A 12,161-nucleotide genomic window follows, 5' to 3' on the forward strand; every position below is an offset into this window, starting at 1 on the left:
GCTTTAGACCATTCAGTGGACATCACTGGGCTTCAGGTTCCTCTTGGTATAAGGAATGGTTGGACTAGGCCAGTGTTTTTGTATGTATGCCATGTTTTCTGTATGCTATGTTAGTAGTGACCCCCTTTGGCCAAATAGTCTTATCCAGAGATCCAAGATGCAGAACTCAAGGGGTAGAGTGAGAATTAGACTCATCACACAGATGTGGGAAACTGGAGCTCTGTAAACATAGAATGTGGGGACCGTACTGTTGACTGTCAGAATGCACAAGTGTAAGACCAACCCTACCACATCTTTTGATTTTTTTTTTTTTTGAGGTACTAGAATGAAACCCAGGGACATTCTACCTCCAAGCTACACCCCCAGCCCTATTTTTAAATTTATTTTTATTTTTTGTGGTACTGGGGATGGAACCCAGGGGCATTCTACCTCCGAACTACACCCCCAGCCCTATTTTTCATTCTTTATTTTGAAACAGGGTCTCACTGAGTTGCAAAGGGCCTCACTAAGTAGTAGCTGAGGCTGTCCTCGAACCGCAATCCTCCTGTCTCAGCCTCCCAAATGCTGGGATTACAAACATGTGCCACCACACCTGGCTCCCAGCCCTATTTTTTATTCTTTGTTTTGAAACAGGATCTCACTAAGTAGCTAAGGCTGGTCACAAACCCAGATCCTGTCTCAGCCTCCCAAATGCTGGGATTACAAGTGTCATCTTTTTATTTTGTTTTTGTTTTTTGGTACGAGGACTGAACCCAAGAGCATTCTCCACCCCTCTGAGATACACTCCCAGCCCTTTTAATTTCTATTTTAAAACAAAGGTTCACTAAATTACTGAGGGTCTCGCTTAATTGCTGAGGCTGGCCTTGAACCTGGGATCCTATCTCAGCTTCCCAAGTACTAGGATTACAGGCATGCACCACTGTGCCTACCTTGATTTCTACCTCTGGGCTATACTCCAAGACCTATTTTATACTTTATTTGGAAACAGGGTCTCACTAAGTTGCTGAGAGCCTCACTAAGTAGCTGAGGCTGGCATTGAACCTGTGTGATCCTCCTGTCTCAGCCTCCCAAGCACAGGGATTACAAGCATGTGCCACTATGCCTGGCTCTGGCTTGATTTTTTTAGTACCTACAGCTGATTTTCCTGATTCTCTATATGCTGGCAATTCTTTTTTTTTTTTTTTTTTTTTTTTTTTTTTTTTTTTTTGGTGGTACTGGGGTTCCTGGAAGCCCTTCTACCTCCGGGCTACACTCCCTGACCTATTTTTATATTTTTATTTGGAAACAGGGTCTCCTAAGCCAGCGCGGCTGGCTTCGAACCTGCGCGATCCTCCTGTCTCTGCCTCCCAAGCGCGGGGATTACAAGCGTGTGCCACCATGTCCGGCTGGCAATTCATTTTTTAAATTAACCTATTTATTTTGAGATAGCTGCCAAGTCATGTGCTGTCGTAAGAAATAACACAGAGAGCCGGGGGTGGTGACGCATGCTTGTGATCCCCACACTTGGGAGGCAGAGACAGGAGGATCGCGCAGGTTTGAAGCCAGCCGCGCTGGCTTAGGAGACCCTGTTTCCAAATAAAAATATAAAAATAGGTCTGGGAGTGTAACCCGCAGATAGAAAGGTTTCCAGGAACCCCAGTACAGCCAAAAAAAAAAAAAAAAAAAGAAGAAGAAGAAGAAGGAAAGAAATAACACAGAGATCCTGTGTACCCTTCCCATTTCCTCCAAAGGCCACATCCTGCAACACTATACCACAGCATCTCAAGGATCCTGTTGACATAGCCACAGTCTAGACACAGAGCACCACATTCCCCCAGGCTGCTCCTTGGCTCTCGTAGGGCCAGGCCGCCCCCCTCTGCCCACCTCTGGCAGCCACTCATCTGTTAACTGTCCTTCCTTCTACTACTTAGTCATTTTGAAGAATATCATGTTAATAGAAACATACAGCATATAGCCATTTAGGATTTTTATTTCCAATCAGCATCAGTCTCTAAAGATTTATCCAAGTTACTAAATCTACCAATAATGGCTGAGCATCTGAGCATCCCTAATCCCCAAATCCAAAATCTGAATGCTCCAAAATCCAAAACTTTTTGAGCACCAACATGATGCCCCAAAGATAAGTCCATGCAGGAGGATTACGAGTTCTAGGCCAGCCTGGGCAACTTGGTGAGCACATGTCTCATAACAAAATTTTCAAGGGGCTGGAGATGTAGCTCAGTGGTACAGTGCTTGCCTAGTATGTTTGAGGCCCTGGGTTCAACTCTTAGTTCCACAGCAAAACAAAACAAAAAAAGTACACTAAAATATGTACAAATGTTACCTTCAGGCCATGCGTATAAGGTTTTTGTGAAACATAAGTGAATTATGTGTTTAGACTTGGGTCCCCAAGATATCTCATTATGTAAATACAAATATTCAAAAACGAAAAACCCGAGCCAGGCATGGTGGCGCATGCTTGTAATTCCGGGACTTGGGAGGCTGAGATAGGAGGACCTCAGGTTCAAGGCCAGCCTCAGCAACTTAGGCCATTTGCAACTTAGTGAGACCCTGTTTCAAAATAAAGAATAAAACGGGGCTGAGGGTATAGCTTGAAAGTAGAACGCCCCGGATTCAATCCCCAGTACCACAAAAAAAAAAAAAAAATCTGAAATTCAAAACCTTCTGGTCCCCCAAGCATTTGGGATAAAGGATACTCAACCTGTAGTTCATTTGTCCTTTTTTATTGCTGAGTAGCATCCCATGGTATGGATACAGCAATTAATTTTTATTTTAATTTGTTTGTCAATATGGTTTTTGCCATGCTGGGGATGGAACCTAAGGTTTCGTGCATGTTAAGCAGACAGCACCGCTGAGTTACACTCCCAGCCCTAGCCTTTTTTAAATTGAGTTTCTGAGCAGGTTAAACACACTGTGTTTATGGCTAGATGTGGTTTCTTGGCCTCCAGTTTGCACCTCTGGTCTGGACAATGTTAGAGACCCCTTCCACCTACAGGGCCTAGTATTCCGGTACCTGCGGCACTGGTGGTCCTCGGCTCACCCTATCCTCCACTCTACATTTCTTGCTGCTGCTTGTCTGCTCTGTACTCTGTCCTCAGCTGAGCAGGCTGTGAATTGAGCCCCCAGAGGTCCCCCCAGCCCTCTGTATCTGTGACAGTAGCCTTGTGAGTTTGTGGGTGAGCATGTGGCCTTGTGTGCCTGGGCGCTCAGGGACACTGGAGTGTGTGCAGCCTTCTCTCTGTGGATAGTGAGGGTGAGGCCAGTCTGGGGCAGCACAGGGAGGCCACAAGCCTGCCCACCAGGGCAGAGATGCCCAGGTAGGGGAGAGACCACACTAGGCCCACCTACATGTTTGGTTCAGTAGCCAGAGCCCACAGCCAAAGCAGCTCTGCCCAGCCCTAACCACATGGGCAAAGGAGGCCCCCAGCTCTGCCCAGGTCACCCTCCAGCCCTCTAGCCAGGCTCCTCCATGGACTCCCACTCACTCAAGGCAGAGCATCCTCCACCTGCTTCAGGGCATCCTGCTGTTCTCAATCCAGGCCTGACCACCCAGAAAGCACCCCATGGATGGAAAGCTTCCCTAAGCCAACTCCCCTCGTCCCATGCCCCTGCCTGGCTCCAGACGGGAATGGTGGACACATTCCCTAACCCCTCTCTTTCTTCCTCTCTTCTCTTTCTTCCTGTCCCTCTCTGTCTCTGTCTCTGTCTCTCTCTGTGCCACAGGGAAAGGTTTGAAACGGAACGTAACAGCCCACGTTTTGCCAAATTGCGCAACTGGCACCATGGCCTGTCAGCCCACATCCTTAATGTTAAAAGCTAAAAGCCCACCGGGGATATACTGGCCCCCAGCAGGCTGCGCCCTCCCTCCTCCCCCCGCACAGATCTGGCACGTGATCCCTACGGTGATGCTTGACGATGTGCTGGAGGCACCTGTGGTAGCCAATGGCAGCACCCTGATCCCTCCCTCCCTGCCCACACAGCCAGAGCCTCTGCTGCCCTGCACAAGCCATAGCCCTAGACCAGAGAGGACATGACGGGGTTTGCTGGCTTAACACACCCCAGAACCAAGGAAAGCAGAACCAGCTTCACCTCCAGGACTCACTCCATTCTGGAATGAGTTGCCCTTAGATCAGGGTCCTGGGAAGAGGCCAGCTCCCTGGGCCTGCTGCCCCCAGAGTCCAGGGCAGCCCTGGCCAGGGCCCTAGGCAGAGGAAGTAGAAGCCCAGGATAGGTAAGGTGGGCGCCCTCCTCTCTGTACTGTGTGCACTGACTCCATAGTTCTTTCCCCTGTACATAGAAGCATGCTTGTTCTGAAATAAAGAAGATTTGAAATGAACCAAACCATGCCCCAGTTATGCTGTGCCTGTGTGCGCGCCCACCCCTCACCTCCGCGCAGAGGGGCTGAGAGGGCAGTGTCTGCGAGACAGAGAGGGCTCCAGAGGAGCAGGGTGACACCCAGAGAGCTCTGGTCACCACTGCTTTTACTCTGTAGGTCCACACCCAGACTAGGGAACCCTGGGGGAGGATGACATGGGATGGATGCATGGCTCCAGGGCTAGTCTTAGCAGCCCTTGGCAGTACAGACAGGACTACATCTGCACCTCCCCTCCCACACCTGCTGCAGCCAGCAGGTGGCGCCACCCTCCCTCCCCATCAGAAAGTAGCAAGCTGTTCTGGGCAGGTCTTACTCCATCCAGCCCTGGTCTAGGAGGCAGGAGAAGTGTTCCTGGAAGAAGGGGCAGCTCACAGGGAAACTCTGGGGGGCTGGGCAGGGGCTCAGGGGAGAAGAGATGCAGAGAAGACCTAGCTGTCTTGATAGCAGTCACTGTGGAAGGCCTTCTGCTGGGCCTTGCTCCCAGCCACCACCTGTGACCTTGTGCCAGCCCATAGCATTTAGCAATGGCCAGTCCGAGCGACAACAGCCGCTGAAAAGGTTTCAGAAAGGGTCCCAGACTCATGTCTTTCCAAAGCATGCCACTCACCCACCTGTCAGCCAAACAGCCTGGCCCCTGACTGCATGGAATCACAGGCCAAGGACGTGAGGACTACTGCAGCTGGCAAAAGAAGGCAGGCGCGAGGTCCAACCCCAGGACTCCATGCCTCCTCTGAGGTTGGATGGCCAGCACGCTATTCCCTCTCCCACTGTCTGGACACTGACTTTCTCTCTGCCTGCAGGGAGCTTAGCAATCTCACCAGGGAAGCTCCTCTTTCCTGCCACCTCCCCTGAGATTCTCCTCAAAGCTCCCCACAGGCCCACTGCTCCTCAGCCTCCCACCTCCTCCTGCCTCCAGCAGTCTGACACCAGGGCTGGATAGGGCAAGGCATATATCACCCTGGCTGGGGATCCACCTTGGGGTGGAAAGGGAGATGCCTGCCTCTGTCTAGACAACCTGGAGCACACACATACTTGGTTTACCTTCTATTGAGGACTTGTAAGGCCTGAGGGTGGCTTGTGGAGTTCGGGGCTGCTGGACAGAGTATCAGACAGAGACAGTGGGCATCCTGAGGCTGGCTGAGGACCTGAGCCAAACACTCAGTGTTGGCAGGCCCTAGGACCTCTGTCCCTGGCTCCCTGCCTGTTGGAGCCCTCTTGGAGCCACTTCATTGAAGCCTGGGAAGGCTGTTTGCTTTCCAGCCTGCGTGGTGCCTTCCCAGCTACCCCAGTCCCAGAGAGCAGTGTCTGCTGCAACCCCAAGCCAGGGTGCATGTAAAGCCCTTGGTGTCAGTGCTAGAGATGTCCTCCCTCAGTATCCTGTGTCTGATGAGGATGTCTGTCGAGGTGCATGGCTGCTGTAGGTGCTGAAGGAACCAGAAAGGCTAAGACTGTAGCTGTGGCCAAGGCATAAGGTTGTTTGTGTGGGGTCCAGAGACAGGAGTCCTTCCCCCTGGAGAGCAGAGAAGGCTTCCTGGAAGAAGAGGTCAGTATTGTTATCTTCAGGAATGGTCAGGATTGGGGTGTGTGCAGATAGGGAAGGCCAATAGGCCATCTAAGCAGAGGGAACAGAAATGCTGAGTTAGCCATCGGGCTGGAGTGGAGGGAATGAGGAGGAGGGAGGCCACGGTCAGTAAGGTCCAGCTCTAGAATCCCAGGCTATAGAATTGTGTATTCTGAGGGCAAAGCGAAAATGAACAGGGTGCCATTCCCACTACAGCTGCTGGGCATCATCCACACAGACCACAATGTCAATGTGAGGTGGTCAGGACTCCCCTGAGCATTAGTCACCGGGCTACTCCATGGAATGCAGACCTGGTGGGTGACAGGATAAACAATTTCGCAACCAACCACCTGACTGGTCCGTTCTGTTGCCATCCAGACCGCAGAGATTTTCCTATGCCACTACAGCTAGCACCAGTAGCAGCAGCATCCGAGTAATGGCTAGCATCAATACCAGTCACCACCCATCATCAACAGTTCCAATCTGAGCCCAGTGACCACAAACCCCAAGAACCAGCACCACCGGTAATATCATCCCCATCCTGTCCAGAGGGAATATCACCATCGTTAATACCAGCATCAACTGAAGCCCACCATTCCCAGCAGCAAGGGCCACCACAAAAGAGAGCAAGAGAACAGGGTTGGCACATTCTACACTGATACTGCCCAGTTAGAGAGAAAAGATGAGCTATGAAAAGAACGACAGCCAGGCTGTATTCTCCTCTGGCCACGCCCTCCCCATGCAACTGTAAGTTGTTGTTTTTAAGCTGGGCATTGGATTCAGGGGCATTCTGCCTCTGAGCTACACCCCAGCCCTATTTTATTTTTTATTTTGAAACAGGGTCTCACTGAGTTCTCCAGGGTCTCACTAAATTGATGAGGCTGGCTCAAACCTGCAATCTTCCTGTCTCAGCCTCCCAAGTACTGGGATTACAGGTGTATGCCACTGCTCTCAGCTAGTTGTGAGCATTTGAGTATAGTTTGGTTTGGTCTGATTTTTGCTGAGAAGTGTCAAGTGAATTCCGGGGCTGGAGGTGTGGCCCAGTGGCAGAGCATGTGCTCAGTCCATACAAAACCCTGGATTCATCACAATGCTGAAAATAAAAAATAAAGTGAAGTATGCCCAAGGAAGGAGCAGCTGTAGAGTCCTAGATGAGGCTGAGGTGATCTCACAGGCCTGTTTTTAGGAGTAAAGTAAGTTCTCCACAGCCCCCTCTCTCTCTCTTTGATGTCAGCCCTCTTTTTGGGGTTTCAGAACTTCATGTCAGAACTGACCTGAAACAAGAACCCAGGATCCTTCAGGACATTTCCTCTTCTCCCTTCTCTGCGGCCCTGGCTACTGGCCACTGTCTGCAGACAGTGGTCCCAGATAGATGCCCCTCAGTAAGAACCCCGGGCAGCAGGCTCACGCGCATGCCAATGTGTCCCAGGTGGTGACCTTTGTCCTGTCCTGTGAAGGATGGAAGTGATATTCGTACTGGTGCTGGGTATGAGGATTTGTGGTCACTGAGCTCAGGTTAGAACTGTTGGTGCTGGTGGGGGGTTAGGATTGATACTGATGGTGCAGAAGGGTGCCACTGTCATCACTGGGCTGTTGCTGCTCATTGTGTTAGCTAAGAAAATGGTATACAAAATCTCTCTTGATCAGCTGATGGCAGAGTACCAGGCAGGTGGCTGCTTGTGACATCGTTCCCCTGCCTCCCAGAAGGTTTGCATTCCATTTGGCAGCCTGGTGACTATTGCTCAGGAGAACCCTGACCATGTCACCTTGTAGCAGGGCTGGGCCCATCCTGACACTGTGGTCCATGTAAATGACGCCCATCAGCAGGCCAATGGAGAATTTTCCTAGGGTTCACATCCACTTTCAACTTCATCTCCTGCAACCCAGGGTTAGACAGTTTCCTCTTTGCCCAGCTTTTTATTCCTCTTTTTCTGGGCAGGGTCCACAGTTCCCATGAGTCTGTTGGAAGTATGGAATGGGGCGGGGAGAGACAAATCAAGGAGACACATATCCTGCGTCAGTCTGGGCCTTCTCATCTGTCCACTCTGTGAGGAGGGCCCTAGCAGCCAGCTCAGAAATGTGACACAAAGGTGCACACCTGTAATCCTAGTACTTGGGAGGCTAAGACAAGAGTATCACAAGTTCAAGGCCAGCCTGGGAAACATAGCAAGATACTGTTTCAAAATAAGTTTAGGTGGGTAGCTCAGTGGTAGAATACCACTAGGTTCAATCCCTAGTATCACACACAGACACAAAAAGAGATTTCTATCTTCCACCATGAAGTACTGGTTAAGGCTTCAAATCAAAATCAAGATAATCCTCGGTCATTTTGTCCCTATGGGTAAGTTCTAGAACCTTGAGCAATTGAGTTTTCTGCTTCCATGTCCTCATTTATTAAAAGGTGTTGATAATACCCTCATCAGAGGGGTGTTGTGAGAAATTAAAGATGTAATGCTTGGCACAAAATAGGAAGTCAATAAATAAATTACATAGTATGGCTGCATTATTCCCTCTTGTGTAGGAGTTGTATTTATTGCCACTGTTGTTACAAATGCAAAGACCAGTCATAAAGCAAAGAATGAGCTTGTGTTAGCACACGCCTATGCATCTGCGAGTCTGAAACAGGAGGATCACTTGAGGCCAGGAGGGCTAGACAGGCCTGGGCGAGAGAGAAGGTTGGGCGGGGGAGGGGGGGGAGAGAGAAGAGAAAGGAAGCAAAGCAAAGAATGTGCATTTCTTTGCTTTCCTATAATATAACTTTTATGCTCATTCTCTGCCTCATTTCACAGATAGCAGAGATCTAATCCCAGTCAATCCAGGTTCTGACTGCTGTCATCTTCCTAGAATGGTCCTGGGCAGGGGTGCTTACAGAGTGCCCGGGTGCTCAGGGTGGGGGCATCTGGTCTACCTGGCCTCTGCTGGCTCGCCCCATCCCATCAGCTCCTGCTGGCCCCATTGGCAGAGTGATCACCTCTCGTTACCAGTTACAAGCTCTTTCAGACCTGCAGGTGCTCAGGGCCAGGTGCCTGTCACTCTTGGGTGTGTGAGATGCTCTATGGCACCCAGGCCACACAATGGTGCGAGGATCTTGGAGCTGTTTGGGGCCTACCTGTCGCCACCACAGGTCTTGCGCCTCCCCAGGTTTATCCTTTATCCTTGAAACCCCACATCATATTACACCCTTCTGGTCCATGGTAGCTCTTAGCCATCTTGCTAATGTATTGTCACTGCCTTGGATTCTTCAGAACCTGAAGAATTCCAAGCCTGAGACCTGGACACCCAAACATTGCACCTCTGCTTTCTGGTTGTATCATTCCTCCCCAAAGACAGTGCCTGCCCCCGACTGGATGGGGAAGGAGAGGAAAACAGAAAGGGAGAGGAAACTGGTTGATAATGACATTGACTTTTCCACTGCACTGTGTTTTGCTGAGAAAGAAAAATTAGAAAGCACAGACCAACTGCAGAGGGGGTGTGGGGGAGAAGCCTTTCTCTAGGACTGAGAATGTTTTCAAGGTTATTGACCCCCAGACCCGCATGGTCTGAGCTTCCCCTCTAAGGATCTGACACCCGAAGGATGCACCCTCTGGAGGATTGGCTGTTTGCAGTATTGACGGTGCTTCCCGCCTACCTGTTGCTGCTCCACCCACCTGCCCTCCACACAGAGGGCTGCTCATAGGGCCAGGGGCCCCCTTGACCTGTTGTCTTTTTGGTCCCGCCTCATCAGCACCCCTATTGAGCATGCTCCAGTATGCACCAGCCAGGCCGCTGTCCCGCTGCTGCCTGCTTCTGCCCAGCCGCCTGCTGCCGCCTCTCCCAGCACAGCCTCGCCAGCCCTGGCCGTGGCCGGTCCCCAAGCCGCCCCTGCCTCGGCCGCCCCTGCCTCGAGCCCAGCGGACAGTCCAAGGTAACTGGCCCACAGGTGCCAACCCTCACAGAGGGACAGGGAAGCAGGAAAGGCCCCATCCGGAGTCCATTTGTGGGCAGCTGGATCCAAGGTGATTAGGGCCCTGGGCGTCCCCAAGGAAACCCTGGCCAGCAATGGAGTGCAGAGTGCAGGGGAATCTGGGGTCATCTCAAAGGAGTGCATTACCTGTGGCTAAGGACAGATGCAGAGATGTGGCCCTACCTCCGAGGGGCACATCTCCAGTGACAGGTTAAAGTTTCTCATACATACATGTACACACACACACACACACACACACACACACACTCACTCACACACATACACACACACAACAAAAGGGGGCTCTACAGATAGTCCTTGTTTCATGGGCTGGAGAAATCATGGAAGGCTCCCTGGCAGAGGGAACACTGATCAGGGCACGAACAGCAGGTCAGATTTGATCAGATAGTTTAGCCACAAACTTGCCACCTCTCCTCCCCTATCTTCTCTTGATGGAGAAGCATGTTAACTCCAGAGACGTCTGATGCAGTGGAATTTCAATCTCCGCTCCCCTCCCTACTGCTTGTAACCTTGAGAAAGTGGCACAGCCTCTCTGAACCTGTTTCCTCATCATTTAAGATGCTTCAAACAACACATGAATTTATGGGGCTATGACAGAAAAAATGTACATAAAACACCTAGCACAGGAAAAGGGCAGAAGTACTTCAAGTTCCTGCATCCCAACCTGCTGCCCTGGATTCCCAGTAAGGCAGAGACCAGAGGTGGGGGGTGTGGAGCCAGGGGCAGCAAAGACAGGTCACTCTGGCACAGCCAGCTAGCGCAGTAGCGGGGCTTGGTCCAGCTCTCTTTCTGGGCTTCCTGGAGCCGTCCTGGTGGTGTGTGGAATCGGAGCCCAGCTTTCCTAGCCCCCCACCCCATGCTTCATGTTTTCCTCAGTTTTCTGGGGCAGGGCTAGCTTCCTCTCTCCATGCCAGAATCATTTTGCACAGGGCCTTGCTTACCCAAGAAGAAACTTTGAGGAGGGTAAGGAATGTCCTGTTTTTGAGTGGGAAGCCTCCCTCCAGATTGGATGGGAGGCCACTAGAGTCTTTGAAATGACGCAGAGATGTGGATGGAGAGCACTAGATGCTCATGGGCATCTAGCTTCACCCCTGCCTCTGCTGAAGGGGTGGCTCCAGCACCCAGCTTCAAGTCCTGGGCCAGCCCACCCCAGAGACCTGATGCCTTTGGTGAGTCCTTTTTTCCTTTTTTTTTTTTTTTTTTTGGTGGTGGTACTGGGGGTGGAACCGGGGGCTTTTCTACCTCCGGGCTATATTCCCAGACCTATTTTATACTTTATTTGGAAACAGGGTCTCACTAAGTTGCTGAGGGCCTCACTAAGTAGCTGAGGCTGGCTTTGAACCTGTGCGATCCTCCTGTCTCAGCCTCCCAAGTGCAGGGATTACGAGAGTACGCCACCACGCCTGGCCTCTTTTTTCCTTTTGACATGCCAAAAGAGTCGGGGCCCAGGTAGAATTTGGAGAGAGCCCAGGGGGCACCCCAGCTGGGCTAGAGCAGAAGGGGTTGCAGGGTTGCTCTCTGAACCCAGCTACACCTCCTCTCCTTGCTCATGGGCTGGGAAGAAGCTGAAGCTAGAGGGAGTCTCCTGAAGGTGAGTGTATGCGCCAGCCTCTCATTAAAGCCGGGCTTCAGAGTTCTCGCCTGCTTCTGCTTCCTCTCCCCACACAGATCCCTAACGTAATTAGCTCCTGAGGCGCAGGTGAGGTGTCCACCCTGGTAGGAGAGTCTGGCTCAGACTCACTGACCTGTGGCCCTCTCGAGCCGCAGTGGAAGCTGGGTACCTTGAACGCCATCCACTCCTCTTCCGCTGAGGCCCTAGCACCAGGATCCCTAGAAAGGCACGCAGGCCCAGAAAGACGAGACAACAATGGCCTCATTCAACCTGAAACTTGGCACATGAACCAGACAGGTGTTCACGGCCCTAGTTTTGGAATGCTGGCTCCCTGAGGATCTTTTACTTTCCCCTTTCTACAAACAGCCCCATAGTGGGTAGTGGGTTTTTATCCCTGGGGTACGTACCCCTATCCAGAGCACCAGAAAGGAAAACACTCCTTTACCCTACAGCTGCAGGGATGAGTAGGCCTTGGGCCCCTGGGGAACAGGTGGAAAGAATTCAGGAGCTAGAGGCTTTGGGGAGTGTGCTCCAGGGGCTCACTTCTCCAGCACCCCTGCCAAGGACGTTTACCCCTGGGTGAGGCCATGTGTCCCTTTAGGATCTGAAAAATACCAGGAGAGAGTAAGGACATGTTTTGTAAGGTGCT

The 12,161-nt window shown here is 51.4% G+C and overlaps 1 protein-coding gene across 11 annotated transcripts in view; it reads left to right on the forward strand.

The window, feature by feature from the left end:
- LDB3 (LIM domain binding 3) overlaps positions 1-12,161 on the forward strand; it is a gene marked incomplete at both ends in the record, with an annotated part of 67,378 nt that overhangs the window by 26,181 nt on the left and 29,036 nt on the right. For 4 of the 11 annotated variants that reach the window (XM_080693767.1, XM_080693768.1, XM_080693759.1 and 1 more), the window contains one exon: positions 3,724-3,820. The exons of 4 other annotated variants lie outside the window; for them this stretch is intronic. In XM_080693767.1, coding sequence (XP_080549893.1) covers positions 3,724-3,820 — 97 coding nt within the window. Of the gene's footprint in view, positions 1-3,723; positions 3,821-9,660; positions 9,841-12,161 lie in introns of those variants that run through there. 3 more of the 11 variants (XM_080693761.1, XM_080693762.1, XM_080693763.1) reach the window with 1 other exon arrangement.

Source organism: Muscardinus avellanarius (genome assembly GCF_963383645.1).
Source record: "Muscardinus avellanarius genome assembly, chromosome: 4".
NCBI classification, from domain to species: domain Eukaryota; kingdom Metazoa; phylum Chordata; class Mammalia; order Rodentia; family Gliridae; genus Muscardinus; species Muscardinus avellanarius.